This window comes from Anser cygnoides, chromosome W, assembly GCF_040182565.1.
Source record: "Anser cygnoides isolate HZ-2024a breed goose chromosome W, Taihu_goose_T2T_genome, whole genome shotgun sequence".
Classification (NCBI taxonomy): Eukaryota; Metazoa; Chordata; class Aves; order Anseriformes; family Anatidae; genus Anser; species Anser cygnoides.
In genome coordinates this window covers 4,727,551-4,745,343 of record NC_089911.1, presented here as the reverse complement: position 1 = coordinate 4,745,343, position 17,793 = coordinate 4,727,551, and the positions used below count along the sequence as shown (strand labels likewise).

The 17,793-nt window shown below is 53.6% G+C and overlaps 1 protein-coding gene across 2 annotated transcripts; it reads right to left on the bottom strand.

Annotated features, from left to right (window-relative positions):
• Window positions 1-248: 248 nt before the first annotated feature.
• On the bottom strand, window positions 249-15,916 carry LOC106049803 (zinc finger protein ubi-d4). 2 transcript variants are annotated; one of them, XM_066987387.1, is made up of 12 exons: window positions 15,775-15,916; window positions 12,486-12,646; window positions 12,295-12,402; window positions 10,747-10,910; window positions 9,496-9,588; window positions 8,458-8,536; window positions 7,655-7,696; window positions 5,606-5,743; window positions 4,902-5,030; window positions 3,242-3,354; window positions 2,130-2,211; window positions 249-1,523 (listed from the first exon to the last, which is right to left on the bottom strand). In XM_066987387.1, the coding sequence occupies exons 1-12, from the start codon at window positions 15,846-15,848 to the stop codon at window positions 1,447-1,449; spliced, it is 1,260 nt and encodes a 419-aa protein (XP_066843488.1). In that variant the 5' UTR covers window positions 15,849-15,916; the 3' UTR covers window positions 249-1,446. The 2 variants fall into 2 exon arrangements, with proteins under 2 accessions (XP_066843488.1, XP_066843489.1); XM_066987388.1 differs by lacking the exon at window positions 7,655-7,696 and having other exon boundaries at window positions 15,775-15,915.
• Window positions 15,917-17,793: the final 1,877 nt, after the last annotated feature.

Sequence of the window (17,793 nt, the reverse complement as noted above, 5' to 3'; positions counted from 1 at the left end):
CGAAGGGGAAAAAACGGGGTAAAACCCACCCGTTTTGGGACATTTCATCATCCCGCCCCCCACCGGGGCGCGAAACAGGGGAAAACCGCCCATTTTGAACCAAAAAGCCGCCTTTTCCACCTGAATCGGGCACAAAAAGGGGGGAAAGGGGAGAAAACACCGGGCTGGAGCCGCCTCCCCACCAGATTTGTGCATTTTTGGGTTAAGTGTTATTTTTCATGATTTGGGGCTATTTTGGGGCTATTTGGGGTCAATTTTGGGCTGTTTTGGGTCAATCTGGGGCCATTCTGGGTCAACTTAGGGCTGTTTTGGGCTAATTTGGAGCTGTTTTTGGTCAATCTGAGGCTGTTTTGGGCCAATCTGGGGCCATTTTGGGTCAATTTGGGGCCGTTTTGGGTCTTCCCCCCCACCCCCGCCAGCTTCTTCTCCGTTGGGGGGGTTCCGGCTGGTGAAAATGGGGGTGTGGGGGTGGGAGGGGGGGGGGTCGGAGGTAGGTTTTAAAGTTGATTTTTAGAAAAAACAGGCACATTCAGTCCACGGGACCCTGGGGGGGGGGGCAGGGGCAAGCAGGGGGGGTCCCCAGCCCACCCCAAAAAAGCACGGCGGCTCCTTCCCGGGGGGGGGGGCACACCCGCTCCTCCCTGCCGCATTTTGAGGGGAAAAGTGGCGGTTTTAGGACAAAAGCAGCTTCCCCCCCACCCCACCCCAAAACCAAACCCTGTGCAACCGGGACGGGTCGAAGGATCCGCAGGGGCTGGAAAACCCCAAAACGGAGGGGTTTTGCCCCATTTTGAGCCAGCCGGAGGAGGAGCACGGGGAAAACCCCAAAACGTTGGGATTTTGCCCCAATTTTGCGCTGGCTGGAGGAGGATGGCGGGGTGTAAGGCCTCATCTAGGCAGGGGCCGGGAGGAGAGAAAAAAAAACAGGAGAAAAACGGGGGGAAAAAATGAAATAAAAATAAAACCAGAAAAAAAAAAAACTAAAACCTCACCCCATCAAAATTGAAAAATTAAGGAAAACAACCCAAAAACACAATCCCCAGCTGGCGCGGGGCCCCGAATTTGCCAAGAAAAGGGAAAAGCGGCGTTTTGTTCTTTTTTTGGCACGCCACTCCAAGGCGCTGGAGCGGGGAGGATTCGGGCACGTTTTGGGTGAAAAAGCCCAGAAACAGTGACGGGAAGGGGCAGCCCGCACGTGCCGGGCTGATTTGGGGGGAAATTACCCCAAAAATCCCTCCTGAGGGTCAGGGAGGCGGTGGTGGCTGTCCCGGCGCTGCACGACGGAGGAACCCAACGCGCGGGCAGCACGATGAAAGGGAGAAAAGCCACCCCCAAAAGTGATAAAAAACAAAAACAAAACCAAAAAAACAACCCAAAATGGGGGAAAAAGTGTAAAATAAAAGAGGGAAAAAAAAAAAAAGGGAAAAAAAGGGAAAAGCGAGGGCATCAGGAGTTGTTCTGGTTCTGGTAGATGGAGGCTTTCTCCTTCAGCAGGTCCAGACACAGGTGGCAGCTCCAGCTCCCTGGGGGCAGAAATCGGGGGGGGGTCACGGGGGGCTCCCCCCGCACCCCTCGTTAGGGGCCCGCGCTTCGTTAGGGGCCCGCGCTTCGTTAGGGGCTGTTTTGGGGTGAAAAAGGGCGGGTTTGGGGTCTCCGCGCATCTCGGCGGCGGTGAGGGGTTCTTGCTGGCGGAGCCCCGTGACCTTCCTCCTCCTCCTCCTCCTCGTTAACCTTCGAGCGAAGGAGGCTGATAATTAACCGGTTGATAATTAACCGGCCGATAATTAACCCTCTGCCATCGAGGTTTTGGGGTTTTGGTTGTAAATACCTTTTTTTTTTTTTTTTTTTTTTTTTTTTGCTTCGACGCCGTGAGTCAGCACAAAGCGTGAGGGAGAGGAGGACGAAGGAGCCTTGGGTGATAATTCTGGGGCAAAAAAAACGCTTTTTTGGGGTCTCTGCTGGAGCAGAGGAGCCTCAGGGCAATGCCGGCTTGCGCAATCCAAGAATTTTTAACCAAATCGCAAGAATCTCCCCCCAAAAAAGCAGGAAGGATTGGGTCTGCGCGGCTCTCGCTGTTTTGTACCGAATTTGAGGTGTTTTGACCCATTTCTGGGGGGCGCAGCACTCACCCTCGGGGGGCTCCGACATGGGGGGCGTGAGGCAGTACATGTGGTAGCCGCGGTCGCAGTCGTCGCAGAAGAGGAGCTGGTCCTGGGCCGATTTGGGGGGAAATTGGGAAAAAGGGAGAAATTGGGAAAAAGGAAGAAATGGGGGAAAAAGGGGAGGAATTGGGGGAATTAAAGTGAAAGGATCCCATAGGTCCCTCTGATGTTTCCCCCCAAGAAAGCACCGTTTCCTTCCCAAAATTGTCGTTCCCCCCCCAAACCACCATTTCCCCCTAAAAAGCACCATTTCCCCCCCAAAAAAGGTGCCATTTGGCTTCCCAAAAGCACCATTTCTCCCACAAAAGCACCATTTCTCCTAAAAAATTACCATTTCCCCCTCCAAAAACATTTCTCCTTCCAAAAGCACCATTTCCCCCGAAAAAGGCATCATTTTCCCCCAAAAAAACCACCATTTCCCCCCCCCAAAAAGGTGCCATTTGGACTCCAAAAGCACCGTTTCCCCCCAAAAAAGCACCATTTCCCCCCAAAAGGGCACCATTTTCCCCCAAAAGGGCCATCTGCCCCCCAAAAAGCCCCATTCCCCCCAAAATAGCCCAATTTCTCCCCCCCAAAAGCCCTCCTTTCTCCCCCCAAAAAAAGTGTAATTTCCCCCAAAGAAGGCACCATTTCCCCCCCCCAAAGCCCCATTCTCCCCAAAAAGGCACCATTTCCCTCCCCAAAACCCACCTTTCTCCCCCCAAAACCCCCCATTCCCCCCCCAACACCCCAATTTCACCCCCCAAACCCCCCATTCCCCCCCAGACACCCCAATTTCCCCCCCCAAACCCCCATTCCCCCCCAACACCCCAATTTCACCCCCCAAACCCCCCATCCCCCCCAGACACCCCAATTTTGCCTCCCAAATACCCCCATTTCCCCCCCCAAACCCCCCATTCCCCCCCAACACCCCAATTTCGCCCCCCAAAACCCCCCATCCCCCCCCCCCCCCAATTTCGCCCCCAAACCCCCATTCCCCCCCCAAACCCCCCCGTGCTGCCTCCCCCGGCCCCCCAAGCCCCCCAGCACGGGGCAGGGGGGCAGAAGCCCCCCCGGCACGCCCCCCCCGGGGGGCTCACGTCGTTCTCGGAGGTGCCGCAGATGTTGCAGCACTTGCACTCGATGCACTGCCAGCGGTACGTCTTGACGGCTGCCATCATCACCGGGGTGAACTGCAGGCACGAGGGGTGCCCTAAAAAAGTGGGGGGGGGGAAATCAGCCAAAAGTGGGGGCGGTAAAAAGCACCCCCGGCCCGGCTCTGACCCCAAATCGTCGCGTTTTTAAAGAAAAAATGAGTGAAGAAAGAGCGGAGAGGGAAAGGGTGGGAAAAAAAAGGGGCTGGAGGAGGGCTGGTGGTGATCACGGACATGAAACCCTACAAAAAAGACCCTTTAGAAGCAAATAATGGGGCTGGAAAGGGTCTGGTGATGGCCATGGACACGAAACCCTACAAGAAAAACACTTTAGAAGCAAATAATGGTGCTGGCAAAGGTCTAGGGATGGCTATGGACATGAAACCCTACAAAACCAGACACGTTAAAAGCAAATAATGGTGCTGGAAAGGGTCTGGTGGTGCTCATGGACATGAAACCCTACAAAAAAAGATCCTTTAAAAACAAACAATGGTGCTGGGAAAGGTCTGGGGATGCTCATGAACAAGAAACCCTACAAAAAAGACACTAACAGCAAGTAATGGGGCTGGAAAGGGTCTAGTGATGGCCATGGGCATGAAATCGTACAAGAGACACACTTCAAAAGTGAATAAAGGCGCTGGAAAAGGTCTGGGGATGCTCATGGGCATGAAACCCTACAAGAAAGACACTTTAAAAGCAAATAATGGGGCTGGGAAAGGGTCTTGTGACGGCCAAGGACACGAATCCCGACGGAGAGGATCCCTCTACACAGGCATAACCATGTAGGAAAAGGTCTGGGGATGCTCATGGACATTAAACCCCACAAAAAAAGGCACTTTAAAACCAAATAATGGGACTGGAAAAGGTCTTGTGATGGCCATGGCCATGAAACCCTACAAAAAAGACACTTTAGAAGCAAATAATGGGGTTGGAAAAGGTCTGGGGATGTTCATGGCCATGAAAGCCTACAAAGAAGACCCTTTAGGAGCAAAAAATGGGCCTGGGAAGGGTCTGGTGATGTCCATGGTCATGAAACCCTACAAAAAAAGACCCCTTAGAAGTGATTAATGGGGCTGGGAAGGGTCTGGTGGTGCCCATGGCCATGAAACCCTACAAAGACGACCCTTTAGGAGCGAGTAATGGGACTGGAAAGGGTCTTGTGATGGCCATGGCCATGAAACCCTACAAAAAAGACACTTTACAAGTGAATAATGGGGCTGCGAAAGATCTGGTGATGTCCATGGCCATGAAACCCTACAGAAAAAGACCCCTTAGAAGTGATTAATGGGGCTGGGAAGGGTCTGGTGGTGCCCATGGCCATGAAACCCTACAAAGAAGACCCTTCAGGAGCGTATAATGGGGCTGGGAAGGGTCTTGGTATGGTCACTGACATGAAACCCTACAAGAAAGACACCATAAAATCAAATAATGGGGCTGGGAAGGGTCTGGTGGTGCCCGTGGCCATGAAACCCTACAAAGAAGACCCTTTAGAAGCAAATAATGGGGCTGGAAAAGGTCTGGGGATGGCCCCGGCCACGAAACCCTACAAAGAAGACCCTTTAGGAGCGAGTAACGGGGCTGGGGAGGGTCAGGGCACGCGGCTCACCCGAGCGGCCGCAGTCGGAGCAGGACACGAGCTCCTCGGGCTGCCCCGTCTTCTTGTTGATTTTGGAGTCCCCCAGGCAGAAGTCGCAGTAGTTGTTGGGCAGCGCCAGGCCGTCGGGGCCCTTCTTGGCTGTTTGGGGGGGAAAAAATAATAAAAAAGGGGTTAATCGCCCCAAAAACGGGAAAAAGGGGGGTAAAAATGCGGAAACGTGGGGGGAAAAACGGGGAAAAGGTGGGGGGAGAATGGGGGAAAAGGGAAGGAAAGGGGTGAAAATAGGAAGGAAAAGATGAAAGATGGGGAAAGGGGGGTGAGAAATGGAGAAAAGGGGAAAAATGGGGGAGGGAGGGTGGAAATGGGGGAAAAAGGTGAAAAATGGGGGAAAAGGGGTAAAAAATGGGGGAAAGGTGGTAAAAAATAGGGGAAAGGGAGTGAAAAAAATAAGGAAAAAGAGGTGAAAATGGGGGGAAAAGGGTGAAAAATGGGGGGAAAGGGTGAAAAATGGGGGGGAAAGGGGGCGGAAAATGGGGGGGAAAGGGGGCGGAAAATGGGGGGGAAAGGGGGTGGAAAACAGTCCAGAGCATCCCGCTGCGGCAACCCGAGCTTGGGGGAGATGCCCCAAGGGATCGGGGGGCCGGCACGCGTCTTGCCGCTCGGCAGCGTGTGTTTCAGGGAGGTTTTGCCCCAAACTTGCCCGTTTCCCTTACATTTTTGCTCCTCCGAGCGCTGCGAGACGGGCGTGGGGGGCTGCGAGTCGTCCTTGTCGTCCCCCTCCTCCTCGGCCAGGTGGGAGTGAGCGTAGTGGTAGCTCAGCCCCGGGCGGTTCTTGTAGCGCTTCCCGCAGACTGCGGGACACAAACGGGACATTTTTAACCCCCCCCCCACCGCCGAAAACCCCAAAACCCTCGGGCTTCGAGCACGGGGAACCCCCCCCCCTTCGGGGGAAATTTCTAACGGGGGAAAATCGCTGGTTTTTAGGGACGGAGGGAAATCTTTCTCGGGACGGAGGAAGCGCAGCGGCCACGGGCGCAGCCGGCACCTGCGGCGCGGTTTTGGGGTCGCCCCCTCCTCGGGGCACCCCCGAAATTTTCCCAATGCTGCCCATTTTCAGCCCCGTTTGCCCATTTTCTACCCCATTTACCTGTTTTCTTCCCCGTTTGCTTGTTTTCTACCCCACTTTCTGCCATGTGCCCGTTTTCTGCCCCATTTTTCCCCCCTTTGCCCCGTTTTCTGCCCCGTTTCCCCATTTTCCACCCCATTTTCTGCCCCTTTTTCCCATTTCCTGACCCATTCCCCGATTTTCCATCCCATTTTCCCATTTTCTGCCCCGTTTTCCTCATTTTCTGCTCTGTGTTCCCATTTTCTTCCCTGTTTCCCTATTTTCTGCCCCGCTTCCTCATTTTCCACCCCATTTTCTGCCCTGTTTCCCCATCTCCTGCCCCATCTTCCTATTTTCTGTCCCGTTTTCCCATTTTCCACCCCATTTTCCACCCTTGTCCAGAAGTCGCAGGGGGGCGATCCCCAAACATCCCCCCAGCCCCCGGGTCCCCACATTTTCCGTGCATTTTTCCACATTTTTTTTCCCCACCGAGTGGGGGACAAAATCTCCTCCCCCCGGGGAGGGTTTTAAATCCCAATTTTTTCCATTTTCCCCCTTTTTCAATAAAAGCAGGCATCGAAAACACCACAGCAAGCGATTACGACCCTTTTTTGTTGGGTTTTCGCCCAAACGAGTGCTCTAGAACCCCCCAGGGAGGGTTATAAATCCCAACTTTTCCCATTTTTCCCAGGTTTTTGCCCAAATGAGCGCTCTCAAACCCCCCGGGGAGGGTTTTTAATCCATTTTTTTTCCCCATTTCCCCCCTTTTTCAATAAAAGCAGGCATCAAAAACACCAATCTTGTTCACCCCCCCCCCAGTCGGCGAGGAAGAGGAGTCGCCGCGAAGCCGCCCCCGTTTTCGCTGCTTTTTTAAGCAGGAAAAGTTTATTTTTGCCCCTTTTTTTTTTCTCTCCGCAGCGATGTGCTTTGGCGTCTCTTGAAAGAGGCGGCGTGTTTTCCCAGCCCCGCCGCGGCGGGGGGGGATTAAATTTTTGTTTTTCCACCCAAAAGCACCCGCTGCAGAGGGGTCAGGGGGCTCGGAGGCGAGCTTTTGAAGTCTTTTTGCCTCTCCCCCTCCCTTTTTTCCCCCAGCGAAGAAATTAAATAATTAAAATTATTATCAAAGGAACCAAAAACGAAGGTTTCGGGGGGAGAGAGGCAGGAGGGAATGAAATAAATGGTGAAAATAATCCGAAAAGGAACCAAAACCGGACGTTTTGGGGAGGAGAGAGGAAGGAGGAAATAAGATAAATAGGGAAAATAATCAGAAAAGAAACCAAAAACGAAGGTTTTGGGGAGGAGAGAGGCAGGAGGGAATAAGTAGTGAAAATAATCATAGGAGGGAATCAAATAAACGGTGAAAATAATAAGAAAAGGAACCAAACACGGACGTTTTGGGGAGGAGAAAGGCAGGAGAGAATGAAATAAATAGGGAGAATAACCAGAAAAGGAACCAAAAATGAAAGTTTTGGGGAGGAGAGAGGCAGGAGGCAATAAGTAGTGAAAACAATCATAGGAGGGAATCAAATAAACGGTGAAAATAATCAGAAAAGGAACCAAACACGGAGGTTTTGGGGAGGAGAGAGGCAGGAGGGAATCAGATAAACGGTGAAAATAACCAGGAACTCTAAAATAAAGCAGACAGAGAGCGGACTACCTCGGTCGGGAGGTTTCAGGGAATGCTTTTGTTTGTAACTATCTGAAACACAGAAAGAGAGAGGTGAGAAACGCACGCACGCACCCGTGCCAAGCGACAGAGGGGACTCGGGGGGGGGCAGGCGAAAAAACGAGGGGAAAAAGGGGAGAAAAGGGGGTTTTGGGGGCGGAAGAAGCCAGCGGCAGCTTGTGCAGGACAGGAGGAAGAAGAGAGAAAGGGAAAGCCGAATTTCAGGCTGGTCCGGGGAAGCTTTGTCCTTTTCTGGGGAACTTCTGTCCCTTTTTTGGGACCTTGCATCCTTTTTGGAGACCCAAGGTCCTTTTTTTCAGGACCTTTTATCCTTTTTTCAGGACACTTTGTCATTTTTTGGGGACCTTTTGTCCTTTTTTCGGGACCTTTTGTCCTTTTGTGGGGATCCTTCACCCTTTCTTGGGGACCTTTTGTCCCTTTTTGGGGGCCCTTCGTCCCTTTTTGGGGGCCCTGCCTCCTTTTCAGGGGACCTTTCGCCATTTTTTGGGGACCCTTTGCCCTTTTCAGGGGACCTTTCGTCCTTTTCAGGGGACCCTCTGTCCTCTTCTGGGGACCTTTCGCCCTTTTTCAGGGACCTTTCGCCCTTTTTCAGGGACCCTGCGTCCTTTTTTGGGGACCTTTCGCCCTGCCCCTGCATCCTACAGGGGTTCGCAAGTGCCCTCCTCCCTCCCCAGGTGCCTAAAATCTCCCTTTTTTAACAAAAAATAAAAGCAACAAGTGTTCAAGCCACGCTTTATCCCCAAATCAAGCCACCCCGGGGTTGGGGTACTCACTGTCGCAAGCGTAGGGTTTGTCCCGGTCTTCCAAAATTGCCGCGTCCAGCTTCTTGCGAGCCCCTCCGACGCCTTTGCCCTTTTATTTTTTATTTTTTTGGGGGGGGAAAAGGCCAAAAAAAAAAGAGTGAAATCACGGCCCGGAGGCTCGCCGCCGCCGCTTAGTGGGGACGGAGCGAAACAGCTGCGGGATCGCTTTGGGTCCCGGGCTCTTTCCCCTTTGGGGTGGGAAGACCCCGAGAGCTCCCCTCGTTAAAAATTAGGGTAATTTTTTTTGGGGGGGGGGGGGGGGGGGAGGGGTAATTCAGGCTCAATTAGTGGCTTAACGACAGATTCAGGCACCAGCAAAGTGCCAAAACTGTTGGGATTTGGAGGAAAAATAGCACTGCGGGTCCTCCAACAGGTGCCAGGACGGGGTTAGGCACCAGCAAAGCACCCAAAATTTGGGGATTTGGAGGAAAAACAGCGCCGGGGTCATCCAAAAGACACCACGATGGGGTTAGGCACCAGCAAAATGCCAAAATTGTTGGGATTTGGAGGAAAAACAGCACTGGGGGAACTCTGACAGATGCCGGGATGGGGTTAGGCACCACCGAAGTGCCAAAATTGTTGGGATTTTGAAGAAAAACAGAGCCAGGGGTCATCCAAAAGACACCACGATGGGGTTAGGCACCAGTAAAGTGCCAAAAATGTTGGGATTTGGAGGAAAAATAGCACTGGGGGACCTCTGACAGATGCCGGGATAGGGTTAGGCACCAGCAAAGTGCCCAAAATTTGGGGATTTGGAGAAAAACAGCACCGGGGTCGTCCAAAAGACACCACGATGGGGTTAGGCACCACCGAAGTGCCAAAATTGTTGGGATTTTGAAGAAAAACAGAGCCAGGGGTCATCCAAAAGACACCACGATGGGGTTAGGCACCAGTAAAGTGCCAAAAATGTTGGGATTTGGAGGAAAAACAGCATGGGGACCTCTGACAGATGCCAGGCACCAGCAAAGTGCCCAAAATTTGGGGATTTGGAGGAAAAAGGGTCCCCACCTTGGCTTTCCCCTTCCCTCGCCGCTTCGGCGTGTCCTCCTCGTAGTCCTCGTCGTCCAAATCGTCGAGGAAATCGTCCGGCTCGAGGATGCGCTGGGGGAAGAGGAGAGGGGTTGGTGGAGGAAAAGCCTCGGGACGGGTAAAGGGGGGCAAAAAAAGAAGGGGGGGGGGAAGCGTCGGGTGCCCCCCATCCCGAATTTGGACGAGGACGGAGGGTTTTTGGGGGGAAAAGGGGTGGAAAATGGATAAACTCAAACCCAAGAGGCTCAAAAAGTCCCAACGTAGCGCAAAGATGCCTTGAAGAAGGAGGAAGGGGAAAAGAAGAGAGGCATAGGGAAATTTATCGTGGTAAAAGAACCCAAAAATGGGGGGGAAAAGGGGTTTTACGTAAAATTACGCTGCACTCTCGTGCTTCAGATGATTAAACCGCAGGCACCGGTGGTGAAATGGTGGATTTGGGGGGGCTCGGCCCCCTGATTTCCCCCCAGGCGTGTGCCAACAGGGGATTTAAGTCAGGATTTAAGGCTGGGAGGAAACGGCGCTTTTTGGGGGGAAACGGTGCTTTTTAGGGGGGAGAAATGGTGGTTTTTAGGGGGGAATGAAGCTTTTGGGGGGCAGAAATGGCACTTTTAGGAGGAGAAATGGTCATTTTTGGGGGGAAATGGTGCCTTTTGCAGGGAGAAATAGCACTTTTTTTGGGGAAATGGAGCTGTTCTGGGGGAAAATGGTGTTGTTCTGGGGGAAAATGGTGTTTTGGGGGGGGGGAATAGAACTATTTTGGGGGGGAAATGGTATTTTTTTAGGGGGAAATTGAGCTTTTTTGGGGGAAATGGAGCTTTTAGGGCAGAAGTGGCATTTTTGGGGGGGAAAAGGCACTGTTTGGGGGGGAAATGGCGCCATTTTTGGGGGGAAGAGGCACTTTTCGGGGGGAATACCATTTTTTGAGGGGGAGAAAAGGAGCTCTTTTGGGGGGGGAGAAATGGAGCTTTTTTGGGGAGAAATGGAGCCTTGGGGGATAAATGGAGCATTGGGGGGATAAATGGAGCCTTTTAGGGAAGGAAATAGCATTTTTGGGGGGGAATAGAGCTTTTTTGGGGGGAATGGAGCTTTTAGGGGGGGAAATAGGGCTCTTGGGGGAGGAAATGGCACCTTTTTTAGGGGCAAATGGTGCTTTTGGGGCTGAAACCAAGCCTTTTGGGGCAGAAATGCCATTTTTAAGGGGAAAGTTTTCCAAGGAGGCTCCCCCCGCACCTTCCGCGCACGGCTGTTGGCGACGGGGAACTCGCCCAGGCTGTCGTCGTCGATGCGGGGGTCCGGCAGCGCGCGCTTCTCCAGGGGGTCGGTCCTCAGCAGGGCCTCCAGGCTGCTGCCGTCCTGCGAGATCAGCCCGTCCTTCTTCAGGGCCTGCTCCGCGTCTGGGGGGGAGAGAGGGGTAAAACGGGGGAAAAATGGGGGGAAAAATAGGGATAAAATGGGGGGGGAAGGGGGAAAAATGGGGGAGAAAATGGGGGGGGGGAGGGGAAAATGGGGGAAAATGGGGGAAAAAGGGGGAAAAATGGGGGGAAAAGGGGGAAAAATGGGGGGAAAAGGGGGAAAAATGGGGGGAAAAATAGGGATACAATGGGGGGGAAAGGGGAAAAATGGGGGAGAAAATGGGGGGGGAAGGGGAATATGGGGGAAAAAAGGGGAAAAATAGGGGAAAAAGGGGGAAAAATGGGGGGAAAAAGGAGAAAAATGGGGGGAAAAAATGGGGGGAAAAGGGGGAAAAATGGGGGAAAAAGGAAAAATGGGGGGAAAGGGGGAAAAATAGGGGGAAAAAGGGGGGGAAAAAGGGGGGAAATGGGGGAAAAAGGGGGAAAAATGGGGGGAAAAAATGGGAGGAAAAGGGGGAAAAGGGGGGGAAAATGGGGGAAAAATGGTGGGGAAATAGGGATAAAATGGGGGAAAAATAGGGATAAAGTGGGGGGAGAAAAGGGGGAAGGGGGAAAATGGGAAAAAAGGGGGGAAATGGGGGAAAAAAGGGGGGAAAAATTGCAGAGGGAAGGGGGAAAATGGGGAAAAAAGGGAAAAAAGTGGGGAAAAATTGCAGGGGGAAGGGGGAAAATGGGGAAAAAAGGGAAAAAAGGGGGGAAAAAGGGAAAAAATGAGGGAAAAAATGGGGGAGAAAATAGGTGGGAAGGGGGAAATGGGGAAAAAATGGGGGTGGAAAAGGGAAAAATGGGGGAGAAAATGGGGAGGGAAGGAGACGATGGGGGAGACAATGGGGGAGAAAAGGGAAAAATTGGGGGAAAAAATGGGGGGGAAGGGGGAAAATGGGGGAAAATGGGAAAAAATAGGGGGGAAAGGGAAAAAATAGGGGAGGGAAGGGGGAAAATTAAGGGCGGAAAAAGGGGGAAAAATTGGGGGGAGAAAAATGAAGGAAAAAAGAAGGAGGGAGAAGGGGGGAAAAAGAAAGGGGAAGAAATGGGGGGAGGGAAAGAAGGGGGGAGAAAAAAAAGGCGGATGAAATTGGGGGGAAAAAAGGGGGGAGAAATTGTGGGGGAGAAAAAAAAGGGGTAGAAATTGCGGGGGGAGAAAAAAAAGGGGGAGAAATTGGGGGGAAAAAGGGGGAGAAATTGGGGGGAAAAAGGGGGAGAAGGGGACGGGGACGCGTGCCGGGCTCGCCAGGCTGATTTCACCACCTCCTCCGCCCCGCTGGGACCAGATGGAGGTTCAAGGAGCCGTGTAGGTCCTTAGCAGCATCGACGATGGGACCGAGACCCTAAAAATCACGCAGAAAGCGGCGGAAAAAGGCTTTACCCGGTTTGATGGAGGGGAAGGAGAGCCTGGGGTCCTCAGGAGGATGAGCGCGGCGTTTCTTCCTCCAGCGGCGCGCGGGGTAGGAGTAGAGCTGCCCGGCGGCTAAACCTGGGCGCGGGAGGAGATAATTAGGGATACGAGGGTAATTACGGGGAAACAAGGGTGGTTTTTTGGCGGGATTTGGGCCGTACCCGGCCCTCGGTGGCGTTTCTCCATCCAGATGTAGCAGTTGCTCTGCGCCACGCCGGTCTGCGAGTCGAGGAAGGGCAGGCGCACGCTGCGCTCGGCGCAGAGCCGCGCGTTGTAGTTGTGGCACTGCTCCATGGCATCGCGGTAGTACTGCTCGCCGAGCCTGCGGGGGGAGAAAGGGGGGGTTACGGGCAGGAAAAAATGGGGGGAATCGGGTAAAAAAAAGGTTGGGGTGGTGGGTTCCAGCGGGGTGAAGGTGTGGGGGTCACGGGAAGAAACGGCGGGGTGGGGCGCGGTGGGGAAGGGGTTAAAAAGGAGCCCCAAAATGGGATGCGGGGAAAAAAATGGGTCAGAAAGGAGAGAGGTGGGGAAAAATGGGTGAAAAGGAGCCCCAAAAGGGGTCAAAAGGAGACCCAAAATGGGATGTGGGGAAAAAATGGGTCAAAAGGAGAGTGTGGGGAAAAATGGGTGAAAAGGAGCCCCAAAAGGGGTCAAAAGGAGCCCCAAAATGGGATGCGGGGAAAAAAATGGGTCAAAATGGAGAGCGGTGGGGAAAAATGGGTGAAAAGGAGCCCCAAAAGGGGTGGAAAGGAGCCCCAAAATGGGATGTGGAGTGGGAAAAATAGGTCAAAAGGAGAGTGGTGGGGGAAAATGGGTGGAAAAGGAGCCCCAAAACGGGTCAAAAGGAGACACAAAATGGGATGCGGGAAAAAAATGGGTCAGAAAGGAGTGTGGGGGAGGGAAATGGGTCAAAAGGAGCCCCAAAATGAGATGTGGGGGGGGAAAAATGGGTCACAAAGGAGTGTGTGGGGGAAAAATGGGTGAAAAGGAGCCCCAAAATGGGTGAAAAGGAGCCCCAAAATGAGATGTGGGGAAAAAAAATGGGTCAAAAAGGAGTGTGGTGGGGAAAAATGGGTGAAAAGGAGCCCCAAAATGGGCCAAAATGCACTAAATATCGATTTGGGTAAATAAACACCGATTTGGGTAAATAAATATCAGCTTGCTGGAGTGTCAGGGGACATCCAGTGCTCAATTTCTGATGTTTTAGCCCCAAAAAGCTGGAGGTGGAGGCGTTTCAGGCATGTCAGCGGCCGTGTCCCTAAATCCTGTTTTTTTCCCCTCTTTTGGCTGCAGAGGGAGCCCCAACACCAGGCCTGGGGAGGTGAAACCTTCCCGAGGTTCTCATTTCTGCCCGATTCACCCCAAAAACGAGCGCCCCACTAACACAAAGCCCTAAAAGCGCGTCGGTTTAGGGCAAAAAGGCCGGAAAAAAAGAGTCTGCCTCGTGTTGGGGTCGGAGGGGGACGGCAAAAAGCCTGGGAGACGCCCCCAAAAAATGGGGAAAATGATGAAAAAGTCTGGAAAGAGCACAAAAAACTATGGGAAGAGCCCGAGAACCTATGGAAAGAGCCCAAGACCCTATGGAAGAGCCCAAGACCCTATGGGAAGGTGCCAAGAATCTACAGAATGTGCCCGAGAACCTACAGAATGTGCCCGAGAACCTATAGGACGTGCCCAAGACCACTCCAGGATCATATAGGGTCGTCCCCCCAAGGACTGTATAGGGGGAGGAGAGGTTCCCCAGCTCTATAGGGGAACCCCAGCTCCATAGGTCCCCTCGTACGGAGCCGTATATGGGGCACTTCTATAGGTTCCTGTCTCCCAAGGACGTATGGAGACCCCTGCCCCTATAGGGCACCCTGTTATAGGGCCCTACAGTGGGGATCCCCCTCTGCAGGGATCTATAAGGGGCATACAGACAGGTGTATAGGGGCTGCTGCCCCCATACAGGGACAAATCCACACACAGGGCTCCACACAGCCCCTCCGGGCCCTATAGACCCCCTCCCAGGGCCGTACAGGAGGAACATCCCCCCTAGGACCCTCTTGGATCCCCTACAGAGACCCACAGAGGGGGACAATCCCCCCTCAGGCCCTATATACCCGCTCCCAGGGCAGTACAGGGTGAAAATCCCCGCCCCCCCGAGCCCTCTAGGATCCCCTATAAGGACCAATAGGGGGTGCGACACCCCTCCCCAGGCCCTATAGACCTCCTCCCAGGGCCTTATAGGGGGAAAATCTCCCCATAGGACCCTCTTGGATCCCCTATAGGAACCAACAGGGAGTGCGACAGCCCCAACCAGGCCCTACAAACCTCCTTCCAGGGCCCTCTAGGGGAAAAATTCCCTCCTAGGACCCTCTTGAATCTCCCATAGAGACCAAGAGGGGGGGACAATCCCCCCCCAGGCCCTATATACCCCCTCCCAGGGCCATATAGGGTGAAAATCCCTATGCAGAGCCCTTTATGATCCCCTATAGTGACCAATGGGGGGGGTGCAACCCCCCCTCAGGGTCCTACAGACCCCCTCCCAGGGCCTTATAGGGGGAAAATACCCCCTAGGACCCTCTTGGATCCCCTATAGGGACCAGTAAGGGGAGCAACATCCCCCCCCCCCGGGCCCTATAGACTATATCCCAGGCCGTTATAGGGAGAAAATCCCCCCCAGGAACCTCTTGGATCTCCCATAGGGACCGGGGGGGGGGGGGGACACAACCCCCCCCTCAGGCCCTATAGACCCCATCCCAAGGCCTTACAGGGGGAAAATCCCTCCCCAGAACCCTCTAGGATCCCCTATAGGGATCAACAGGGGTGCGACCCCCCTCCCCAGGCCCTATAGACCTCCTCCCACGGCCTTATAGGGGGAAAAATCCCCCCACAGGACCCCCTTGGATCTCCTATAGGGACCAATAGGGGTGCGACCCCCCTCCCCAGGCCCTATAGGCCCCCTCCCAGGGCCTTATAGGATGAAAATCCCCCCCAGGGCCCTCCAGGATCCCCTATAGGGACTAACAGGGAGGAGTACCCCTTCCAGGATCCCTATAGACCCCTTCCCAGGACCTTATAGGGGGAAAATCCCCCCTCAGAGCCCTCTTGGATCCCCTATAGGGACCAACAGGGATGCGACCCCCCTCCCGGGCCCTACAGACCCCTTCCCACGGCCGTATAGGGGGAAAATCCCCCCAAAGGACACCTAGGATCTCCTATCGGGACTAACAGTGAGGACTATCCCTTCCCGGGGTCCTACAGACCCCCTCCCAGTGCCTTACAGGGCGAAAATCCCCCCCCAGGGCCCTTTAGGATCCCCTATAGGCACCAATAGGGGGAGTGCCCCCCCCCTCCGGCGCCCACTTGGACTCGCCCGCCGTGGGGCAGCCCCGCTCCCCGCGGCCGGGCCGGGCCGGACCGAACCATTGCGCCCCCCCCGCGCGGGGGGGGCCGAGGCGCACTCACAGCTTCACCACGTTCTGGACCACCGCCGCCATTTTGCCTCCGCCGCCGGGGGCCCTGCGCCGCCCAGCGCGCATGCGCGGCGAGCCGGGAGGGGAGGGGGGAGAGGGCGCGGAGGGGAGGGGGAGGCGGGGCGAAGAGCGCATGCGCGATGAGTTGGAGCTGCTCGCTCCCCCCCCCCACTGCGCTGTTTGGGTTCTGCGCATGCGTGGAGGGGGCGGAGGCGGGAAAGGGGCGAGGAGGGGAAAAAGGGCGGGAAAAGGGAGGGGTGAGGGGCAAAGGGGCAAAAAAGTGGGGGCGCAAAAATAGGGGGTGGGGGGCAAGATGGAGGGGCAAAATGAGGGGCAAGGGGCAAAATGGAGGAAGTGGGGGGCAAAATGGAGGGGTTGGGGTAAAATGAAAGGGGTGGGAGCAAGAAGGGGGGCAAAATTTAGGGGGTGGGGGCAAAATGGAGGAGCAAAATGGGGCAAGGGGCAAAGTGGAGGGGGCAGGGGACAAAATATAGGGGGTGGGGGCAAGAGCGAAGGGGAAAATGGGGGGCAAGGGGCAAGATGGAGGGGGTGGGGGGCAAGATGGAGGGGGTGGGGGGCAAAATTTAGACGGGGGGGCAACATGAGGGGCAAAATGGGGCAAGGGGCAAAGTGGAGGGGGGGGGGGCAAGATGGAGGGGCAAAATTAAGGGGGTGGGGGACGAAATGGAGGGGGCATGGGGCAAAAGGAAGGGCTGAGGGGCAAACCCCCAGAAATCTAGGATGGTTTGGGTCGGAAGGAACCCTAAAAATCACCAAATTCCTAAATCCTGCCCCATAATCAGGCTGCTCAGAGCCCGTCCAGCCCGACCTTGTGCCAGGGATGAGAGACGTTCTCCTGGAAGAGAAGACTTAAATAAAATAAATTAAATTTTATTAATTTTTAAATTGATTTCCGCGGTTTGTTGGGGACCGCACCCATTGCCCGAATCGTAAGAGGGTGGGATACAAAGACAGACTCAAAATCTCCGTTTTTTACTCATTTGGAGGCATGAAATCCCAAAGAGGCCTCACATTATTAAAAAGTCACTAAACCAGCCCCAAAGCTGAGTTTTAATCAATTACCCCAATCCTACAGCTGCTTAAAAGTCCCACAGCCTCCTCCCATTTAATTCTGTAGACAAGTTTTTGTCAAGTTTTTTGTCTTTTCCCTACATTACGGCCAATTCTGGTTTTATTTTTTCTATTTCTGGGCCTTTTCAGGGCAGATTTTGACAGGAAACTTTATTCAGGCCCCAAATTCTGGGGGCAAAATGGAGGATTTGGGGGTTTTTGGTGGGAGGATGAGGAAGGAGGGGTGCCGGGGGATGAGCAGGAGGGAAAAAACGTGAGGGAAATGGGGGAAAAATGGGGAAAAATGAGGATAATGGGGACAGGAAGCCGAAAGGATTCAGGAAGAAAATACAGAAAAATGACAGAAAAAAAAAAAATCTATCCTGTGACAGGGCGGTGAGGAGTTGGAGCAGAGCGGGCAGCAGTGAGGATTTGGGCTGAAATCACGCTCTTTTGGGTAAAAAAGAATTCCGGGGGTGAGCACACCGCTTTCCTCAGGGTTTTTTTTGACACTTTCTTGGCTCCTCCGTGTGGAAAGATGAGCACAGCGGCGGTTTTTCCCCGATTTTTCGACTTTTAATACCATTTCTGTCTAATAAGCACTGGATCTGAGAGAAAACTTTTTATTTTTTTAGGATTATTTATTGCCTGTAGGGAAAACTTTATTTTTTAATATTATTTATTTTTCTGGAGGGAATTGACGTAGAAATCTCCATTTTTTGCACAAAATTTCTTCTTCCCACCCGGCGACAGCCGTGGGCAGAGCAGCCTTCCCCCTGCTGCCGACCCGCCAGCCTCCTTCCTTTATAAATTTGTGCAAAAAACTTAAATCCATGAGGTTTTTTTCCCTCTAATTTGCTGGGAAATTGGGTTATAGGATGCATCGGGGACACCGCAACCTTCTTCAATGCAGCCGCCCTTTATCTTAAACCCCTCCCTT

Excerpts from the sequence above, each read along its gene's own strand:
- LOC106049803 (XM_066987387.1), bottom strand. The coding sequence starts at position 15,848 with ATGCGCGCTGGGCGGCGCAGGGCCCCCGGCGGCGGAGGCAAAATGGCG. Across the intron at positions 9,589-10,746 it reads CCAACAGCCGTGCGCGGAAG|CGCATCCTCGAGCCGGACGA; the intron begins GTGCGGGGGGAG and ends CTCTTCCCCCAG. Across the intron at positions 7,697-8,457 it reads CAAACCCTACGCTTGCGACA|ATAGTTACAAACAAAAGCAT; the intron begins GTGAGTACCCCA and ends TCTGTGTTTCAG.